The sequence below is a fragment of the Macrobrachium nipponense genome, chromosome 42 (genome assembly GCF_015104395.2).
Source record: "Macrobrachium nipponense isolate FS-2020 chromosome 42, ASM1510439v2, whole genome shotgun sequence".
Classification (NCBI taxonomy): Eukaryota; Metazoa; Arthropoda; class Malacostraca; order Decapoda; family Palaemonidae; genus Macrobrachium; species Macrobrachium nipponense.
In genome coordinates this window covers 33,626,648-33,648,840 of record NC_061103.1, presented here as the reverse complement: position 1 = coordinate 33,648,840, position 22,193 = coordinate 33,626,648, and the positions used below count along the sequence as shown (strand labels likewise).

Below are 22,193 nucleotides of genomic sequence, written 5' to 3'. Positions count from 1 at the left end.
GGACGATCGGCTTGAACAGGACGCTCGGATGGACACACTCACCAGTGGACGCCGAGCGTCCTCGCCAGTGGCCGCCGAGCGCGCACCAGGACGCCGAGCGTCCTCACCAGTGGACGCCGAGCGCGCACCAGGACGCCGAGCGTCCTCGCCAGTGGACGCCGAGCGCGCACCAGGACGCCGAGCGTCCTCGCCAGTGGACGCCGAGCGTCCTCGCCAGTGGACGCCGAGCGTCCTCGCCAGTGGACGCCGAATACGCACCAGAACGTTTCTGTTGAACTCTTCAAGCTCTTGTTTAAGATTTGAGCCTCAAGAAAGTGAACAGAACTTCGTCTTCGAAACCCAGCAAGACCTCGGTTTCGTGAATTCAAGAAGTCTCTGTCAATATTATATTGCTTTTCGCAAAGGTGGATGGAGTTAAGGAAAGCTCAAGGGAAGATCTCTGTTTTCTCTACCTCAGTCAAGACTTTGAGATAAGACAGTTACGGGTTATGTAAAGGCTCGACGTCCTGAACGTCAGGATTTTCGGCAACGTTCAGTAGGATTCTTGCAAAGGCACTCATCAAAAGGACGCTCTTCAGGAAAGCGCAAGACAGGACTTCCTTTGCCATACTGCCAATAAATTTAAAGCTTTTTAGACCATCTGAAAGGGTTTTCAGATGATAGATTTTGTTAGTTTCTAGTCGAGACTTCCATGCCGATTGAGCATCGTCGTTCTACCTACCGTAAGCCCAGTCTCTTAACAGGATTCTTGTCCCTTCCTTGTTTGAGACGGGAATCGAAAAATAAAAGGCTCGACTTCCTGGATTACGTTTTGTCAATTCAGTGACTTTCCCCCATTGACAATATACTATCGTTTTGTCAAGTAAGTGGGTCTCCCCTCATTGACAAAATATCTCTCTGTACCGTTAATGGGTTAGTTCTCATTGACAAACATCTCATTAACTTGATATTGCGTAAGCGAATAAGGACAAGGTTCGGAAGAGCTCTCCTTCCTCATTCGCAGACTCGTACAAGAAATAGACTTGTAGACTTCGTCAATGAACGCTTATGTCCAGTATCTTAAGAAGCTTGAGCTGTCTGCTTCGATTCTCTAAGTTTTGTTCATGAAACTTGCCTGTCAGATATGTATGTAGCTGTATTTCCGAATTCAGCTATATATATGTCTGCCAGGTAAGTATGAACAAACTTTATTGTGATATAATAAAATTTTTTTGCCTTGCGTTATTTTACTACTGGTTGGTTCAAGTCATACACGCTTGCTGTAGTTTACCTCTTCGGATGGCAACCGAGAGGTCTATTGTCTACTATTTTAAGGACATTTAATCGTCACTCCCTGCAGCCTTCCAGGAGGTTTCCGATTTATCTTTTACCGTTGTATGTAGTGTTCTGACGACACAAACGCATCTATATATTTAGCGTTTTCTGTTTCGCTTAAATATACCAGCTTGAGAGTCTCTTTTTGTTCAAAAAATAACGGACCTATTTCTTCGTAGAATAGGGTAGCTGGCAACCCAGACATAAAGTTAAGAGACGACGTTCGTAAGCTGCTGGCTGCTGCTGTGTCTGACTGTCCAAGTTCCAACCGAGCCAGTAACAGATCGTGCGCTGTCATGCGCGGTAGGTTACGTCTCTCTCTCCTGTGGGATTGACTGACTAACCGTATCTCTGTGCTGGCGGTTACGTCTCTCCTGCGGGATTGACTGACTAACTGTATCTCTGTCCTACAATCACGGACTTTAGCCTAAGATTGAGGGGATTTCTTACGTGAATGAATAAAACGTTGCATTAGTTTTGCCTTACTATGTTCAACAGAGTTATCTCTTAATCCTTTCGGTGCTCGTTACCGCACGGTATAGAACTACGAGTCTACCGCAACATTGCACTTTTATATGCTCTCCTGCTTAGGCAAAGCGCAGCCTTATAGGGAAGTAAGCATACTCGGGGAGGGAATGGATGAGCTTGCTGGGGACCATTTCCTTCCTGAAGAAGTTTGTTTCCCCGAATAGACTGCAATTCAGACCACAGTTTTTTCCTACCGGGAAACTGAAATATTATTCAAGATCTAGGAATTATGCTGAACATCTCTCAGTGCGTCATGATAGAAGAAGGTGCCGGACATCTGGATAGTGTTTCAGATGTCCTGGATCTTAATCTGAAAGAAGTAAATGCAATTGGTCGTCATCCCCTCCAGTCCTCGAAACGAGTTTTTGGAAACCAGTGGTCCCACATCAACTCTGATATTCCACAGCTCTCTACATATCTTAAGAAGTATCTTCTCTCGGTCCCTGCTCGAGTTTACGAGAAAGAGCCTATTATAACAACAGGCGTAGAATGTAACGATCATCTAGAGGTTCGTTACAGGATTGCAAAAGTCCGTACGAATCGTCTCGATCGACGGCAGCAACGATAGATTACTAACATGCTAGGTATTTAATTAAGTGGTGTTCTTTTTATGGTTGTCTGAGAGGGTTATTTCCTCTTCAGTATGTGAAGTGTAATGTGTTACGTTAGCTTTGTGTGTGGTTCAGGTGGTCTAACTTATTCTAGCATGAATGCCCCTGGTAAGAGAGGGCTAGGGTTTCCTGTCAACAAATTGTCCCGTCCAGTTGTCAGACCCTTGTTGTTAGCTTTCTTAACAAACAGGTCACATCCTAGTTGAGAGCTACTAAGGTTTAGCAGGCTAAGAGGCAGGACCTACGAAGTCAGCTACCTTAGCAGGTAAGGAACTTAATAAATAATTTTAAAAATTAGTTAATTTTTGATTATGACGATGTTGCTGTCTGTGACCCACCTCCAAATGTGTCAATCAGCTATATATATACCTGCCAGGTAAGTGTCATGCATAAAAATGATATTGTTATGATACAATAAAGTTTTATGCATACTTACCTGGCAGGTATATATAATTAAATTCCCACCCTCCTCCCCTCAGGAGACAGGGTTCAGAGAAAACAAATCTGAGGAAAACGGGAATAGTTCCAAGTACCAGCGCCACGGGAACGTGGGGGAGATCACCTGAACTACCAGTGGTCTAGCGGTTGCCGAGAGTTTTGAAAATTCTGCCAGTGCGAACAGACAACAGAGAATGTTGTTTGACAGATTTGCATCTGTCAAACAACAAAGACCTTCACGATCATTGAGGTCTGTGGAATCTCGATTCTAGCTCACCATCTACTTTTTGTCTCGCCTGTTTTCTCGGAGTCAGACACTCGTGCGAGATCAGGCGAACATATAGTAGCCCTGAGTTTCTTATTGACGAAGTCGATTGCGGACGACGTTGGGTTGCGTTGATACACCCCAAGGTTTGCTTAGATTGAATCGCCCAGGCAGTCCAGACACTCATCCTTCAGCTAAGAATAGTGCCTTTTGGTCTTCAGGGTACAGCCTTGCTGTCCTTGATTCGTCTGACTGGTCAACTGGTCGTTCACCTGACTTTAGTACAGACTGTGCATTTCCGGATCGAAGCTTTCAATATGGAACTTAGACGTAGTCTGAAGTTCTTGATGTCAAAGCATTCGAACCTCTCCTGCCTGTTAACTTCTTGTATGTTTGATCAGGAAGGCCTTCTTATAACCACCCTAGATACGACAAAGAGGGTTAGTGAGATTTAAGCCATCGTCACAAGTTTTGGCTTTAGAGAACACAAGGAGGTGTGCTCTCTAAGCCTTTTGTTATGGCCTAAGAATGGAAACCCTTTTTGTCCTTGGGCCAGGATCTTGGTGAAGCAATGGATGGCACAAGTTCGTGGGCAGGAGCCAGAGAGAGTCCTGTGCCCTGTCAGGTCTCTCAAGTTTTATCTACTTAAAATCAAGAAGTCGAAGTCAGTCGGCAATCTGCAGTGTTCCGAAAAATAAAAGACCAGACTTGCCCATATCGAAGTACACCCTTTTTTGGTTTTTTAGGGTTAAGGAGTTCTTTCAAAAAATGCTCCTTCATTTGTGTTTGCACAAAGATTTTGAAGCTTTTTATCTGAATGCTCACGAGGTGAGGGCGCGGCCTCGGAAGCATTTCAACAGAGCATGGCACTCGGCAACATCCTGAGTACCATGTTTTAGCGAAGCAACTCTGGGTTCACTTCACACTCCCTGCGAGATGTGAAGATGGCATATGAGATCTGCTGCTCGCTAGGGCCATACGTGTCTGCAGACACAATCTTGGGGGCAAGAAGTACTACTCATCCTATCCTGTAGAAAATGGTTAGGAAGAGCTCTTAATTTAGTTGTGGAGTCGCTGACAACGGCGACTTCTTAACTCTGAAGCCATTAGTTTAACACACATTAACTTTGGCTAGGTGGTCATGTGGTGATATATAATATATATATATATTTATTTTACTTCTTAGCCCTCATGGTATGGTTCAATATGGTCTAGTCACATTGTGGTCACGCCCCCGTTGACAGATCATCTGGAGTGCACCAGCTTTATAGGTCTCTACCTCGTGGCAAACTCTAGTAAAGCAGAAGCAGACTTGGGGGAGCAGTAATCACGAAGTCAGCTATGCTAACAGGTGGAACCAAGATGTAAATCATCTGCATGCATTTGTGTCCCAAAATCCTTCTATTCTGTCCCTTCCCACCTCCAACGGTGGGGTTCAACTATATATATATATCTGACAGGTAAGTTCATGAGCAAAATGATACTGTTATGATACAATAAAGTTTGTTCATACTTAATGGGCAGATATATATATATTCAAGTACCCACCCACCTCCCCTCAGGGGACAGTGGAAATAAAAATTATGAATAGAAAATGGGAATGGTTCCTGATACCCGCCTCCAAGCGGCGGGAATGGGTACTAACCACCTGGCCGACCACTGCGTGTGTCGGAAGTTTTTTAAATTCTGTCGGACTTCAGAAAATACAGCTATATATATACCTGCCAGGTAAGTATGCATAAAACTTTATTGTATCATAACAATATCATTTTGTTCATACTTACCTGGCAGATATATATAATTAGAGTGCCCACCCTCCTCCCCTCAGGAGACAAGGGTCATGAATAAAATATGAATAGAAAATGGGAATGGTTCCTGATATCCGCCTCCCAGCGGCGGGAATGGGTACTACCACCTGGCCGCCCACTACGTGTGCCGCGAGTTTTGAAATTCATGTCGGACGTCAGGAAAATACAGCTATTATATATATCTGCCAGGTAAGTATGAACAAACTTAATTGTATTATAACAATAAAATTTTTAGTGACAATATAATCATCTGAAATTCCAATTAGGATCTGAGCAGCAAAGGATTGCTTGAGTAGATTGTCTAAATTAAAGTGTGATGACCACACACACACACTGAGGATTAAATAGGCCAGACTTGTAATTTAGAAAAATAGATAAAATGAGTGTGAAGATTGCCCATTTGTAAAGAGACAAAAATTAAGACTGACAGGGTGACAATAGCACTTTGTTCTAAAGTTCCTTACAAAGAATAAATATGCATTTGAAAGACTCTGAACACTCTTCCTGAACACTCTTCCTTCATATGGAAAACAATAAATTAAAATTCATTTCACAAACAGTTGTCCGGAATATAACTCATGTGTAAGCAGGGTGGTGTCTATATCCAGTCTTTTTTTATTTTGTTACTTTATTAGTGGAAAGATGTAATGAAGGAAGCCAAAGTCATGATGTTTGTACATTAACTCTTGCAGAGCTCCAGTACCTCGGTCTGCACATGGTGCTGCTGTGTATGAAGGGAAGCTTTGGATATTTGCTGGGTATGATGGAAATTTCAGGCTGAATGATATGTGGACCATACCACTTGTGGTAAGAGTATAATCTTTTTTTTTCATTTTGCCTTAGTTTTCATGCTCTTTTCTTTGTTTTCTCTCCCATTGAAGCCTCAGTTCTCAAGAAGAGTTTTGAAAGTATAAGGGTGATGCTGAAAATTAGTCTTAAGTCTAAACATTTAACTCTTGGATGCTGATCAGTAAGTTGTTCTATTAATATGGAGGTCAGAACTCTTGTCTTGTAATGCAGGTCTCATCCAATTATTGGAAAATTTAAGTATACTGTACTATTTTCGAATGATAAAATTTAAGATAAAATTTATATTTCCATTTTTATTTATTCATAGCAGTGCCTCTTGTTAAGAGTTTTGTTTCAGTTTAAAAATACTTTGTTTCAGTTATTAAATACTAAAAGTGCTTGCAGAGGGGTGATAGATCAGTTTTTGGGAATGTTAATGGAAATAGAAATGAAGCTGGTAGCACTTTGAATTGTTGGGTCGGTATCAGAAGCAATAAGTGGCCAACAGTGCCTAATGCCGTCTATAGTAAAAATCTTCAAGATGAATAAAAAGGTCATTCTATAATAGGGCTTACTTTGCACAAATATCAGTGTGATTAAAAACGGGGATTTGAAGCCAAAGTTCATGAGAAATATGAAGGTAAGCAGTTTTGATAACATAAAATTAACGTAAGTTGAAGGTATATTGCAGTAGTTACAGAGACCAGGCAGTAAATCTTTTGAGGAGTAAACCAATGAATGTCATGATTAGGAACATACATACTACTGCACATCAAATTCTGTTGTTTCACATCCTAGAAAAGCCACTACTCTGTAACAAGTTGAATTCAGCAGCAAAAGGTACCTATCTATCACTTGCAAGCAAAGTGCTCCCCCTAGGACTAATATTACCATTTACAGTGTGCTGTTTGTGGTGCTCTGTAGATGGTACTGAATTCTCCTTAGCTCTCAGCTGCATGCTGTATGGCTTTTACTTTTCATCCATTCCATGAAGTCTCTTTACATAGCATATTAAAACCTATCAGTTGCTTTTATATAAGAGGTTTTTCTTTGAACTACAAGAAAGGCATTTTAGTATTTGTCAGTTCATCATGTAATATTAATCTGTACAAGGTCTTTTAGTGGAAAAAGTCACTTATTATTAACCCATCCTGTCAGAGATTTTAATACACTCAAAAAAATTTTAATGCATTGTAAAAATTATTTTAGTATTTCTTTGACTCTAGTATGTTCATTTATTCATAGCTTATTACTCTTAAGAGGTTTGATGAAAACTTTGAGTATTGAATAGATTTCCATTCAGACATATTGGTCATAGGTCATAAATTTTCTCACTAGAGATTATGAAAGTAGTAATGATTACAATGCATTATTATGCCCCTTTTTTCTGAAATATTATGCAAATCTAAGGCAATATCTAAACAGGGCGAAACAAAAGCATGGGAAGAAATCACTCAGACTGGTGACTGCCCTCCAACATGCTGTAACTTTCCTGTTGCTGTGGCAAGAGATTCCATGTATGTCTTCAGTGGTCAGAGTGGCGCCAAGATAACAAATTCCCTGTTTTACTTTGCCTTCAAAGATAGATGGTAAGTTTATAAATCCTTACCAGTGTTCTTGCTTGCAAATTTCTTGTTGGGAAAACTTTTGCAAAGATATAGGAAATAGTTATGGTGTATGGAAAATAGTTATGGTAAAAATTTGTTTTTATTATCAGTAAGTAACTTGCATAGCAAGCTCCTATAGTAGAATATCTGAATGTGAAAAATAGAAATGGAGGATGAGTAATGAAAAAACTTATTAACAATACATTTGAATTTGTGTGATCGATAGCAAATGGCAGTAAGTATAGTTGTTCATACACGAAACAAACCTTCGGTCTTAACATTAGGATTTACTAGCGCCAAGCTGGAAACCGGTAGAATTAAAATTACACTTGTGAGATCAAGGGACTAATGGCATCTATACCAGGTCACGGGGCATGTATACCCAGAATGCCCACGGCTACCTGTGACCCATCAGTTATTTTCCTACCGCCTTTAAGATAAGACGTGTTACTGTCTATCTCATTTAAAGCCGGTTTTTTCAGTTTGCCCGTTCTTTATCCATTTCATTTTTTAGTTTTTGTCATTCCTTTTCTTTCTCCAAGTGTGATCAGTGTGTGGTAAGAGTGTATACGTGGTATGATGGAGAATTTTGCCTCAACATCGGGATCGTCTACCGTTTCGAAGAGGAGACAAAGGAAATGCCCAGGAGTCAGTGGCTTTCCATGTTCTAGGTTCCTAACTTCGGTGTCGACGGATCCTCATCCAACGTGTAGTAGGTGCAGGGAAAACGTATGTACGGTTACTAATCCGTGTTCTGTTTGTCGCGGTTGGTCGGTGGAACAGTGGAAGAAGTTCTATGGGAAAAGCCAATACAAAAGGAAGGGGGTGACGCCATCTTTGGATGACCAAACCTTACCGGCTTCTTTTGTATCGGTAATAAACCAGGCTGCTCCATATGTTTCTCCACCTGCTTTTGAATTGTCTCATACCCCTTCGGTTTCTCCTAGCGGTTCTGTATCGGAAACGTCAGGAGGGGCCTTGGGTAATTTTATGAATAATTTGCACTCTCCTTTGTTCCCAGCAAGTAGAGTGGGAGATCCGCCATCTTTGTTCCAGGCTCCTGCTACTCAAGCGCATAGGTTAGATGGTACGTGGTCAGCGCTAGGCCTACCAGGCGTACCAACCTTGGATGGTCTGCTTGCGCATTATATGACGTCACGGTTCCAGCAGGGTCCGGCAGCGCTGAATGTTCCTCATCCCCCGGGCTTGCAATTTATGGGAATTAATGCCGCGGCTTCACCATCCCACTCAGTATTTACAGCGATGCAGAACGTGGGAGGTAGTTTGGCAGCAAACGTGCGGTTGCCAGCAGAAACCTCTCAGTCTCTCCCTACGAGAGGGATGACGTCACAACATACGTCACACTCTGATATGGCAGGCGTGATGACGTCACAGACCGATTCTCGGCCTTTTTCGCTGCACCCAGATGCTGATACGCCTTCTGAACTGTCAATGCAAGCTGTAATGCAGAAATTACAGGATATAGAGAAGAGAATGAATAAGAGAGACAAAAAGAAAAAGTGTGATTCGCCTTCTTCGTCTTCTTCCTCTAGTTCGGCGTCATCGCTAAGTCCGATAATGGCACGGCGAGCGCCAGTCAAGCGTTGGAGGAGGATTCGGGAGTTCCTGGCGGATCCTCGGGCTAAGAGGAGAAGAATCAATTCTTCCTCTTCTTCGGACCAAGACTGTCATTTCCAAGTCAGCAAGAAGGTCGGAAAATCAGTGGCTATTAAGCACAAGGTTGGCAGACGAAGCCGTTCGCAAGAATCCGAACAAGCGAGAGAGGTGACGGCCGGCGAGCTAGCGGCCGAGGCGGAGTTGCCAGTTCGGATCGCAAAAACTGCGATACCTCTGCTAAAATCGACGTTGGCGGCGAACGGTGCAGCAGAGGATGGAATGCAGGTCCCAGTTTCGCCCGTAAGGCCGTTCAAGATACGTACGAAGGACGATAAGGCTCCTATTAAAAGTACGAAAAAATAGAGAGTTGGCAACCTCGGCGGATACGTTCGTGGAAGGCAGTGTCCGTCTGGATAGAAGGTCGAGGCCGGGCTCGCCGACGCTCGAAAACGATGCCAATGCTAATAGAGATGAACTTATCTCTGTCTTAAGGGAGCCTTCATCTTGGAGATCTAGACGAGATTCTCGCTCTAGATCCGTGAGCAGAGAAAGAGTGAGACGTTCTCGTTACCCCTGCTGACTATCCGGGATCGAGCCAACAGCGGCCAGCAAAGATCAAAGAGACCGCGGCCATAGGGGCAGGCGGCCGTGGAATTCCGGGCCGTCTGTCAGAAGATAGAGGCGAGACAACATCCCTTGTGACGGAGAGTGGTACACTAGAGCCGGAGGAAGGAGAAAACCAAGAGTTTCTGGCCTCGTATGCAGAGGTTATTGATTTGATTCGTCAATTCAATAGCCTTTCGGAGAAGACAGAAACACCGGCCAGTATGCTTCCTCCTGGAATTGACATGGCGTTTGGACTAAAGAGGGATACCAAGGTGTCGTATGAATTGCCTTGTTCGAGTCATGCGGAATCGGTCTTGCAACACGTAAACGCAAAGATTGCAGGGAGGGATAATTCCTTAAGATCTAATAGATCATTTAAATTTATTCCCCCTCCAATGATAAAGCAAAGGAAATATTATACGACACCGAAGGTCCCTTTGCTGTCTAGACAAATGAACCCTAATGTTGTAAGGTTAAGGCCTGGATTAACCTTGGATCAGGTTAAAATGGAGTGCCCTTCGATGACGTACCAAGAGGCTGCTACGTTAGAAGCAACAGCTTCTTCTGTCTTTCAGGCTGCTTCCTGGTTAGACCTTTGGTCAACAGCAGTGGCGAAAATTGCATCCTCGGAAGCAACAAGGAAAGTAGTAGATGAACCATTGTTCATTAGATTACTACAGTCAGGTTCCAAGGCAATTGCGTACCTGACAAACGTAAGTGCCAATGTCTGGGCAAACATCCTGCTAATGAGGAGAGATGCAGCATTGGCTAGACTAAGCCGCAATGTGGATTTGGATTCCCTGTTAGCAATGAGGAATGGGGATATCTTGGAATCGCAACTGCTGTTGCCAGAGGTCATACTAGAAGAGGCGATAGATAGAAGAAGGATGGACACTAACGATAGGTTGGTGCAACAGGCAGTTAGGAAAACGTCTAACAGTCAAACTACTCCTTTGGAGGGAAGACAACAGCAGATGTCTCGGAAGAAGACAGTGAGACATAGCATCCCTAATAGAGTCACAAGACCCTCTTCCCCAAAGAGGATAACTCATCGGCCCTTTCACAATAGAAACAACAGAGGAAGGGGCAATAGGGGAAGAGGGAGAGGCTCAAGAAGATAGGATGGGCGCCTCCCATCACTCGGCCACACCAGTGGGGGGTTGCCTGGCAAATCACTGGAAGGTGTGGCAGGAACTAGGGGCAGAGCAGTGGGTGGTGGATGTTCTCAGGATCGGGTATTTGATTCCGTTCGAGGTAACCCCGCCCCTGACAGGTCAACCATTACCCCACGTCACTTATGCCCACAAATCTCAGAAGGCCACTATTCTGCAGGACGAAGTGAAGAAGATGATGGAAAAAGGAGCTGTGCAACAAGTATGCAGTCCGACAAAAGGCTTCTACAGCAGGATTTTTCCTGGTACCCAAAGCCAACGGGGAGTGGAGGACAGTAATAGACCTGTCAACGCTGAATCTGTTTATAAGGAAAACCAGTTTCAAGATGGAAACTCCGAAAACGGTTCTACAAGCAGTCAGAATCGGAGACTTTATGCTGACAGTCGATCTAAAGGACGCATACTTTCAGATACCAGTCCATCACTCTTCAAGGAAATTTCTCCGCTTCAGTCTTGCAGGGAAAGCTTTCGAATTCAAGGTCCTGTGCTTCGGATTGACAACGTCTCCTCAAGTTTTTACAAGAGTGTTCACCCTCGTGTCAGCGTGGGCGCATACTCAGGGGATCAGGCTAATAAGATATCTGGACGATTGGCTGGTGATAGCAAAGTCCAGGGAGAAATTACTCAGGGACAGGGCGGCCCTCCTGCAGCTTTGTCACAGCCTAAGTATTGTGGTGAATCAGCAGAAGTCGCAGTTGGATCCAAGTCAACGTTTGGAATATCTGGGAATGGTGATAGACACAACACAAGCCAAAGTATTTCCGACAGACCAAAGAGTAGAGAAATGCAAACAAGTGGTGAATGCCTTTCTGGGAAAGCAGACACAGCCAGCAAGACAGTGGCAGGTGGTGCTGGGAATCCTAACCTCCCTGGAGAAGCTAGTACCACAAGGAAGGCTACACCTTCGGTCCCTACAATGGAGGATGAAGGAGTTTTGGTCACCAACAGTAGATCACCCGTACGAGCAAATTCCCTTGTCGGCAGAAGTGAGGAAAGACTTGCTGTGGTGGGTGAACGACGACAATCTGACAGTGGGTGTCCCCCTTCAACAATCCTCCCCAGACCTCTTGCTGTTCTCGGATGCGTCACTAGAAGGCTGGGGAGCCCATATGGAGGAGTTGATGGTGTCAGCAAAATGGAGTTGCAAGGACAGAGAACTCCATATAAACGTGCTGGAGTTGAAAGCAGCTTTTCTGGCTCTACAAGAATTCAGGGAGAGAGTAAAGGGACACGCAGTGGTATTGATGTCAGACAACACCACAGTAGTAGCTTATATAAACAAGCAAGGAGGCCTAGTTTCTCGGCAGTTACATGTGATGACAGTTCAACTTCACCAGTGGGCTATAGAGAACCTGGTAGACATCAAGGCCAGGTATATTCCGGGAAAAAGAAACATAGTGGCCGACAAGTTGAGCCGCTGGGATCAGATTCTGGGAACGGAGTGGTCCCTACACCAACAGGTAGTGGACAGGATGCTCATGTTGTGGGAAGGACCGATCATAGACCTATTCGCAACCAGGTACAACAAAAAGTTGGAAGTGTATTGTTCAGTAGTCCCGGACGCAGAGGCAGTAGCAGAAGATGCGCTACAACACCCCTGGGACAATCTGGACGTGTACGCATTTCCTCCATTTTGTCTAATCCGTCAGGTTCTGAAACAGGGTAATGCGGTCTCAGAACCTCAAGATGACCCTGGTAGCCCCGTTATGGCCGAAAGCAGAGTGGTTTCCAGACCTACTGGAACTCCTAGTAGATGTGCCAAGAGAGTTACCTCCATGGAGCAACCTTCTGTGTCAGCCTCACGTGGAGAGGTACCACCAGTCGGTGAAGTCCCTATCGCTTCACAGGTGGAGACTGTCAAGTATCTCCTCCGAGAGCGAGGGTTTTCGCAGAAAGCAGCAACTCAGATGGCAGGTAATATCAGAAAATCATCTGCGACAGTATACCAAGGGAAGTGGTCAGCATACTGTGATTGGTGTCGTAGGGGGAACGTGTCTCCACTCGGTACCACTATTCAGCAGTTAGCAGACTTTCTGATATATCTCAGAACAGAAAAACATATGTCTGTATCTGCAGTGAAGGGGTACAGGGCGGCTCTAGCCTCAGTCTTACGAATGAAAGGAGTGGACATATCGTCTTCATGGGAGTTGGCCATGCTGATGAGGAGCTTTGAACAGTCATGCCCACCAAAGGAGCTAAAAGCCCCAGATTGGAATCTGACCAAGGTACTGAGTAGTCTGACAAAACCCCCCTACGAACCACTAAGGCAGTCCACGGATAGGAGCCTGACCCTGAAGACAGTCTTCTTATTTGCCCTGGCTTCAACCAAAAGGGTGGGGGAGCTACATGGCCTCTCATATCTCATAAAGCACTCGAGAGGTTGGAGATCAATGGTATGTGAGTTTGTCCCAGAATTCGTGGCCAAGACCCAAAATCCAACAATAGTAGACGGCAGATTCGACTCCTTTACCATACCTTCCTTGGCAGACTTTGTAGACAACGACAAAGCTGAGATGCTCCTGTGCCCCGTCAGGGCACTAAGGGAGTACTTAAAGAGAACAAGGCACCTCAGGCCGGGGTGCCAGAGGTTGTTCGTAAGTACAGGACGGAACAAGAAGGAAGTGTCCAAGAATACAATATCATTTTGGCTAAGGAGACGATCAGAGATGCTTATACGGCAGAAGACAGAGGGTCAGATAGCCAGGTGGGAGCTAGAGCTCATGACATCAGGGGTGTGAGTGCTTCCCTGGCGGCATTTAAGAAGAACATGTCTGTGGATAAAATTCTGAAAGCTGGTGTGTGGAAGCGCCAAACAACTTTCACCTCATTTTATTTGAAAGATGTTGCCCATAGATCCTTGGACACCTTTTCCTTGGGTCCAGTGGTGGCGGCCCAACAAGTGATATAGTTCATCCAGTGCCCCTGGCGGGTCAGTTTGCGTCTAGTCTAAGATGAAGGTATGAAAGTAGAATGAATGGGATGATGGTCTTTTTTCTTTACTACTTTCTTCCTACTCCTTTAACTACGGGCAATATGAAGGAGAGTACCGTCATGTGCTGGAACGGACTAGATGCAGGTGAGATGGTCAGCCATACTGTGAAGCTATCTTAGCTGATGATATACTTTCAGTAGCAACACACCCCTCTGGATAATAGGGAAAGAGGGGTGAAGGTTGGATCCAGTTGCAAGGGACAAGAGTAAACAGTAGAATGGTATCTACACCCAGTGGGAGAAAACCAATAGATCCGCTTATATCTTTGGTCCTAGGTTCATTGTCCATTCTCTTAGAATTTCCCTATATATTCGGAAATGGATAAGGTGGCAAACTCCCAGTCAGTTGTAGAGACTTACCTCCCTCCAATAGTAAGTCTATCCTAATGTTGAGACCGAAGGTTTGTTTCGTGTATGAACAAATACCAAATTTGTAACTAATTTGTATTTTTCATAACTAACAAACCTGAGGTCTTAACAGTTAAAGGCCCACCTCGAACCACCCCTCTAGCAGTCTAAACTGGGTTAGAAATATAACTGATGGGTCACAGGTAGCCGTGGGCATTCTGGGTATACATGCCCCGTGACCTGGTATAGATGCCATTAGTCCCTGGATCTCACAAGTGTAATTTTAATTCTACCGGTTTCCAGCTTGGCGCTAGTAAATCCTAATGTTAAGACCTCAGGTTTGTTAGTTATGAAAAATACAAATTAGTTACAAATTTGGTATTTTAAGGATGTGTGATGCAAACAAATTCTGTAAATAAAAAGTGTATAAACTAAAGCTGGAAAAATAAATATTAAATAAATAGGTATTGCTTGAGGGTACCCCCAAGTAAGGGAAGTGGAACCAAAGACTGGAATGTAAATGCTTAGAGGCCGTTGTGCAGCCCTAGATGTGAACATTAGAAAATTCTGATCTCCAAATTTTCCACCAAATTTTCCATGATATGCCTGCCACAGGATATTTGTCAAAACATCATAGGCTTGTTCTTTTTTAATATGGTATTTCTTCCATTTATTTTTCATTACTTTGCAGTTGGACCCGTATTTCAACAGAGCACATTTTACGTGGTGCCCCTCCACCACCAACGCGGCGATATGGCCACACAATGGTAGCCTTTGATCGTCATTTATATGTATTTGGTGGTGCTGCTGATTCTACTCTTCCAAATGACTTACACTGGTAAGCACATACTGTTTTCATGTTAGTGATTCACTTGGCATTGATTTAATAGTTCTTTTGCTATTAATAGCAAAATTCACTTACAGTTAGCTGGTTTTTTAAATGCATATGTATTCCCATTTTCTTATTCAACCAAAGCTCCTGTCATTTTTAAACATCACTTTGGTCATCTTATAATATCAGATAGTACTTCTGTACCTTATTTGTAGTTCCATAACAACTTTAGAATGAAATATTTTCTTTCCTATACAGTTGGAAAATACATTACGTAGAAATTCATCATATTTTCTGTAGTTCAGGGTCAATTAACTTGAAATGATAAACTGTTATCTAACCAATTCAAGGTATTTTTACCTTTTCACATTAGCAGACAATATCAGGAAAACTAAACTTGAATGTCACACATAGCATGTTGGTTAATGAGGCCACTACTATAACAACAATCAAGTACCCCGGGTTACAACGGTCTCGGCTTACGACGTTCCGAGGTTACAACGCTTTTCAATTATATTCATCAGGCATTATTTCCAGGGTTACGACGCATGTTCCAGGGTTAAGACGCCTACAACGCTCATCTGGCAGATGACATATGACACCAAAAATGCAAAATAATCAATATTTGAATTTTTTTTTATGAAAAATGCCATAAGAATGCAGTTTACATAGTTTTCAATGCACCCAAAGCATTAAAAGTAAGGTTTTCTTAGGATTTTTTTGATGTTCTGGCTTTCAACGATTTTCGGCTTACGGGGACTGCCTGTACATATGCCATATGCCACCTAAAACTTCTTTCCTCCTTATATCACCTCTCCTCACCAGCACTACAGCTCCTCTTTGACCCTCTGTCTCTGAAGATGAAGACGAAGGCTATTGGCACTTCATTCTTAGCCATTTATTTTGCATTGGTATACATCACACTTCACAGTGTTAGAGTTATGTAAAAAGGGTCTTCATTTATTCTCTAACCTCCTTGTATTTCTTCATACAATATTTCCTTTGAATCTGGCTTTTATCCATTATTTTAGGTTGGTGTATTCAGTTGAAGTGTATTTTACATACATATGGGTATAGTATTTGTTGTCAGAATTTTCCCCATTCATATTCACTTGAAGTGTAATTTACATATATGGGTATATTTGTTGTCAGAATTTTCCCCATTCAGGACCTACGCAATTATCCCATGTGTATCCCAATTGTCTTTCTCAAAAAGACACTGAAAAATGTTACATATCTAGAGCTGCTTTGTATAGATGGGGCATCAATGAATACAGTACTGTATTATAAAATGTTCACCACATTAATGCTCTTCAAACGGTAACCTAAAGGTAATGTGGTCAACCACCAGAGTATGATTATCTATCCTCATATTTGGTCCTAACTTTACCATGGTACATGGCTACCTGTCCTGAATAAATAAACTGTAAGCCATTAAAACTGATAAAGTATAAGAAGCAAGAATTCATCATTTGTTTTTCCAAATATGGCCTAATTACATTTTTGTACGGCTCAGGCAAGTCAAATAAATCCTGGAAAAGAAGACAGAGGTATTTGAAAAAAATAATGAGAGGCAAAACAATGAAACGGAAAGTAAAATTATTTTAACTCCAACCAGGTCACACATTTCAGTGTTACAAACATGTGAAAGGAAAATTTTATTTAAAAAATCTATGAAGGCTCAGCCTAACTGTGATATTACTTGAAACTGTAACTGTAACATAACCAATATGATTACTGTTCTGGCATGTGAGATTGAGGGTAAAGCTAACCACAGGAGTTATGACTCTGTTGTACTCATAATAATTGTAAATAGATTGCATTCACTGAGGTAGCACCTTTTGGAGATTTTATCTCTGCATGTTTGCTATTTGGTCTCTTTCATAGTTTTCAGCTTCTTTAATTTTAACTCATTCCAGTTTTAACTTTCATTGAAGAACACATTTTTGATAAGTCCTGTTAGGGTGCAAAAATGTAGGTAAGTGGTCTCAGTAAACTACTACATATGTATATCTAATTATACTAATAATGAAGCTTGTATCAAGCACTTTTACCATGACCAAAATGATGATATTCTGAGCTGATAGAGAATGCTTTTCTTCGCTGATTTTTGTCACTGACAAGGAATAATTTACATCTTGAAAATGTGACCATGCAGTAGTATAATGAGGTTTTTAGAAAATTTTCTTCTCTGACTCATGTTGAGAAAATTTAAAATGGCTTTACACAATTCCTGATTTTCACAAAAGTGGGAAGTTAATACAGTATTTCAAGTTATGAAAGGTGCCATGGATCTCTACATATACATTTTGTTGAGTTATCAAGCTGTTTTCTATTGTTGACAGCTTTGATCTGGACAACCAGACCTGGTCTGTAGTAACCCCAGCACTGGACTCTCAGATTCCCAGTGGGCGTCTTTTTCATGCTGCAGCTGTTGTTGCAGATGCCATGTACGTGTTTGGTGGCACTGTAGATAATAACGTACGGAGTGGCGAGATGTATCGGTTTCAAGTGAGTGCTTTTAAATTTAGATACAATATAAAAGGCTATAGTGCTAGGAGACTTCCAGATTGTGTGCTTTGAAAATATATCATGACTGAAGTAATAGATTTTTAGTAGATGTTAATCTATGATTGGCATTTTCAATTTACTGATTAGTGACCACTCCTGTGAATGTGGTTTAATAGAAATATAAAATACTGTGTAGTGCTGTAAGAATTCCAGATTTTGTTGCTTTAAAAAGATCATGACTAATGTAAGACAGATTTTTTGTACTAGATGTGTATTGATTATCTTTCAGTGTACTGATTAGTTGACATTTATTTTTACAGTATATTTTCATTTAAAAGGAAAATGGCTGCTCATATGACATTCTCTCTTTTACAGTTCTCATCATACCCAAAGTGTACCCTCCATGATGATTTTGGAAAGCTCCTCGAGAGTCAACAGTTCACTGATGTTGATTTTATTGTGGGGTCGGAGGAGCAGAGAATTTCTGGCCACATTGTGTTTGTTGCTGCTCGTTCCCAGTACCTCAGAAATCGAATACGTCAAGCCATGGAGGCTAGAGAAAAGCATTTAGAAAAGGTGGTGATGTGAATTTTATTGTTATTTCTGAATATATGTACAATATAATATTTAAAGTCTATTTTAATGTCTCAGTTTTCATAGTAATTTCAATTAAATTGAAGAAATAGGATTGGATTTGGTTTTTTTTTTGTTAACACAAACTATTAAAAGATGCATATGAAAGAGTGTGAGTCTATATATTCATGAATTTTCTTGTATTTTTACAATTAGTAAAGTTTCTTTCTCTAAATAATGAGATACAGTATAATAATGATTTTGGTGATATGATTTGTTACCAGCTCTTTGGAACAGCACCCATTCCACCACAAGAAATCCCTCCATTGGAGGTCAAGCTTCCAGATGCTGTCCCTGAAGCCTTTGAAATGGTGCTCAATTATATATACACAGATCGCATAGATCCATACCATTGCAAGAAGGATCAGAGCCCCAACAAAGTGGTACTCATCATGATGGATGTGTATCGCTTGGCTGTCCAGGTACTATTAAGAAGTTGGTTGCATATAATTCAAGCTATTTTATTAAACTATTACAGTTGTTGATCGTGTTATTTCTTTACTTTTATGAATAGTTGGAGTTTTTAACTACTTTACATTAAAACTTAACTGTTTTGGACAAAGAACTAACTTACTCTGTTATTTGTTATACTTTCAGCAGTTATATTTGAAGCTCATTGGGATCTGTCTTACAGTGATAATTAACTTTTATAGGCTTTTGACATTACTAGTATGTAATGTATTGTTTTTCATATAAATAATGTAACATTATGGAATCTGTTTTCTAGTATCACATGCAGCGTCTAGAATTAGTATGTATCCAGTATTTAGAAGCAACTATCAACCATCGCAATGTATTGGTGGCTCTCTGCAATGCTGCTAACTTGAAACTGTATTTCATCAAAGAATTCTGTCTCAAGGTACGTTCCTCCGGAGGCACTCATATCTGCTAACCAGGTGATTTTCATTCATCCCAAAAACTTGTATAAACAAAATTTATGTTAATGCATAAGAAAACAAGTAGTGACTACAATGAAAGGTCTTTATTCAAATTATGAAGATCATGGAACCTAATTCTTGCAACATAAAAACACCAAACAAACAAACAAACAAACTATTTCTTTTAATTTCCACATTTTTTCAATTGACCACATTTAAAAAAGTTTAAATATTATACTTTCAATCAAATATGAATAATTTTTTATGGAGCAGTAACTTTAGGTGAAAAAAAAAAATGTTTTACTGAAAAATAGTTAATTTTTGGTACAAACCCATACTTTTACAAATCATCTGGGTGCATAACTTCCTGCTCCATACACACTCAGTAGAAAAGAACTTGTTCATCTGCACATCCAGACTGCAAGGTTCCTTGAGCATTGGAAAACAGTCATTCCAAGTGTTTCCTGACCAATCTGTAAGCCATGTAGGGACATTTAGGCGGCATTGTAGTGTTTAAAGTGAGGATTTGCTCCAAAAAGTCAGTTTTGTTTTATGTTATGACAAACATCTTGTGCCTTTCAAATTCTAGAGTAGCCTTTTATTTGGTAGGAATTTTGCTGCTTTCCAGAAGTCCAAAAGTTCTGAAGACCAACAAGGGACCATTAAATGAGCTAGTACGTACCTTGTTAGTAAAACTATAGGTTGTACTGAGGGGCTGGTCCAAGAGAAAATGAAAGCAGTTAATCTCTCTATGTTGTATAGAAAACAAGATCACACTGCATGAATGGTGACCAAGATTAGAAGGGAGAGGAATCAAGTCAAGAGCCCCAGTATAGAATGAATCAAAGGATTTGTATGTTAGATCACATAGGAAAAATGTGTTAGGTCACATAAGAAAAATGTACAAAGATATTAGTGGCCCTCCATGAGGAAAAATTGATAATGGGGCTAATCTCCATATTCCTTTGAAAAGGCAGAAAAGTAGATACAGCCCTAATTTTATGATCTCTTGATTTAATAACGCTGTTAGCTTGATGTTGGATCTATTTGTAGAAGCCCCTAAGATGACTTTTCTAAGTCAGAATGAGAGAAAATTTTTGGACACTTCCATATGCTCTAGTATACAAAGACAAGTGTCTCCTCCCCCCCAACCCTTTTTGAAAGCTTTGGTCTTCCAAATATAAATCCAAAGATGTATACAGCAATAGGCTATATGTGGGCTATGGTTAATATTTAGTACTAATTACAGTGTAAGATTTAATTTTAAGTATATTTCTTTGGATATAAAACACTGACAGCTGAGCTAGTGGTATCTACAAAACAGAAAGTATCTTTCATTGTAGCTCAAGATATGAGTAGAAAAAATCCACCTATACATAGATAAGAAGTTATAATTTCCATAGACACAATCAGAAAGTTTTGCTTAAGACATTTGCCATCTTATGGTGTGGTACAATCAAAAACTAAATTATTGAAGGTTTCAATTCAGTATTTAGTCTTTTTAGAAGAGTAATAATTTATTTGATGTATGCATACTGATTTAATGAAGTATTAAAGTTGTAAAAAAAATTTTCTACAGTTCATTGTGAGGGAGAGTAATTACAATCAATTCAGTATTTAGTCTTTTTAGAAGAGTAATCATTTATTTGATGTATGCATACTGATTTAATGAAGTGTTAAAGTTGTAAAATATTTTTTCTACAGTTCATTGTGAGGGAGAGTAATTACAATCAGATCGTCATGTCTAAAGAGTTTGAAATGCTTGATAAGTTGCTCATGGTTGAAATCATCCGGCGAAAGCAGCTGCCTCAAATAAGATCCCTGCAAGAACCTCAGTTTGAATCATCAGGTTGGTTTCCATTTAGTTAGAATTTTCTGGTTTCTTTTAATTTTTTTCTTGTAATGCTTTATTCCTTGTATACAACACAGTTGATAATTCTGTTGGTTTTTTAATATTACTTGGACAAAATTTGTTAAGTTATGATAGGCTGGACTGTTTTTTCTATGAAAGGTCATTTGTAACATCCATTTGGTGCCAGCTGCATTGCTTTGTGCAATTTAGCTTTTGTTGGCTTCTACTAAGCTGTCCAGCTTATTTAAAAGTTGTTATTCGAACGTTTTATATTCTATTTTCTTGCATTATTCTAATGTTTAATGTGTATGTTTGTGAACAATAAACTAAGTTATTTTTGGGAAGAAACATTACAAAAAGTTAAATATGTAAGTATATGCATTACATGGTATGTTAAAGGGATGATGAGGCAGTTAAACTTGGACTCTTCTGGTGCCAGTAGTGTTAATTTAGTGAAGTTGAACCTATACTATTGTGATATTTTTGAACTTGCAGTAAGACTTATGCATTTTGTTTTCTGTGTCTTGTGGGTCTTTTCACTGCACAAAGTTAAGCCCTTGAAAATGAATTATTGTTTTTCCTGCAACCATTTTTATGTGAAATACTGGTAGAAGAGAATTATATTTGAGTTAAATGATATCTTGAATTATTTTTAGAGAATTGATTAACAGTATTCTGCAATGAATCACAAAAGATTTAATTGACCCATGTATTGTCGTTAGTATATTTGGTTTAGTCAGTTTTAAAGATTGAAACGAAGATAATCATGTTGCAGGGATTGCTTAGTTAATGAAAGTTACATGGTATTCTGCATAATGTTATATGATAGAAAATTATTGCTTCAGGAACAACTCTTGAGAATGATATGGCTCAGTTACTGAAAAATGTGGGTCAAGATTTTTGCGACATAACGCTGATGTTGGACGGAGCACCTATCAGAGCGCACAAAGCTGTCCTTGCAGCAAGATGTTCCTACTTTGAGGCTATGTTCCGATCTTTCATGCCAGAAAATAGTATTGTTCAGGTAGGTGTACAAGTCATGAAGCCTTAACAGCAACATTGGCAATGACAAAAAAGTATTTTCAGTAATATGTTTCTTAACCCTTATGGATGAATACCCTCATATGAGTAGGTTTTGGATGGTAGAGGAATTCACTCATGGTGAGCATCAAAATCAGTTCCCATCGATTTGAAGGAATCAGGCAGGAAAGAGGTTCCAATACTTCTATAGCCCATAAATTCACTAATGGCAACTTTAGTTGGTTGTCGTTGTTTTGCAAAGAAAACTGCAAAGAAATATTAAAAAGAACATTTATAGTCCAAAAAAGTTATTGCATCTTCAATCTCAGTAAATTTATGTAAATATTTTACAACAAATATACTCAGAATTTGT

At 40.6% G+C, this 22,193-nt stretch overlaps 1 protein-coding gene across 3 annotated transcripts in view; it reads left to right on the top strand.

The window, feature by feature from the left end:
- LOC135213066 (leucine-zipper-like transcriptional regulator 1) overlaps positions 1-22,193 on the top strand; it is a 55,240-nt gene that overhangs the window by 25,970 nt on the left and 7,077 nt on the right. For all 3 annotated transcript variants that reach the window (XM_064246912.1, XM_064246913.1, XM_064246914.1), the window contains exons 5-13: positions 5,657-5,771; positions 7,179-7,342; positions 14,786-14,932; positions 17,272-17,437; positions 17,813-18,013; positions 18,295-18,492; positions 18,798-18,929; positions 20,653-20,797; positions 21,646-21,824. In XM_064246912.1, coding sequence (XP_064102982.1) covers positions 5,657-5,771; positions 7,179-7,342; positions 14,786-14,932; positions 17,272-17,437; positions 17,813-18,013; positions 18,295-18,492; positions 18,798-18,929; positions 20,653-20,797; positions 21,646-21,824 — 1,447 coding nt within the window. The remainder of the gene's footprint in view (positions 1-5,656; positions 5,772-7,178; positions 7,343-14,785; positions 14,933-17,271; positions 17,438-17,812; positions 18,014-18,294; positions 18,493-18,797; positions 18,930-20,652; positions 20,798-21,645; positions 21,825-22,193) is intronic.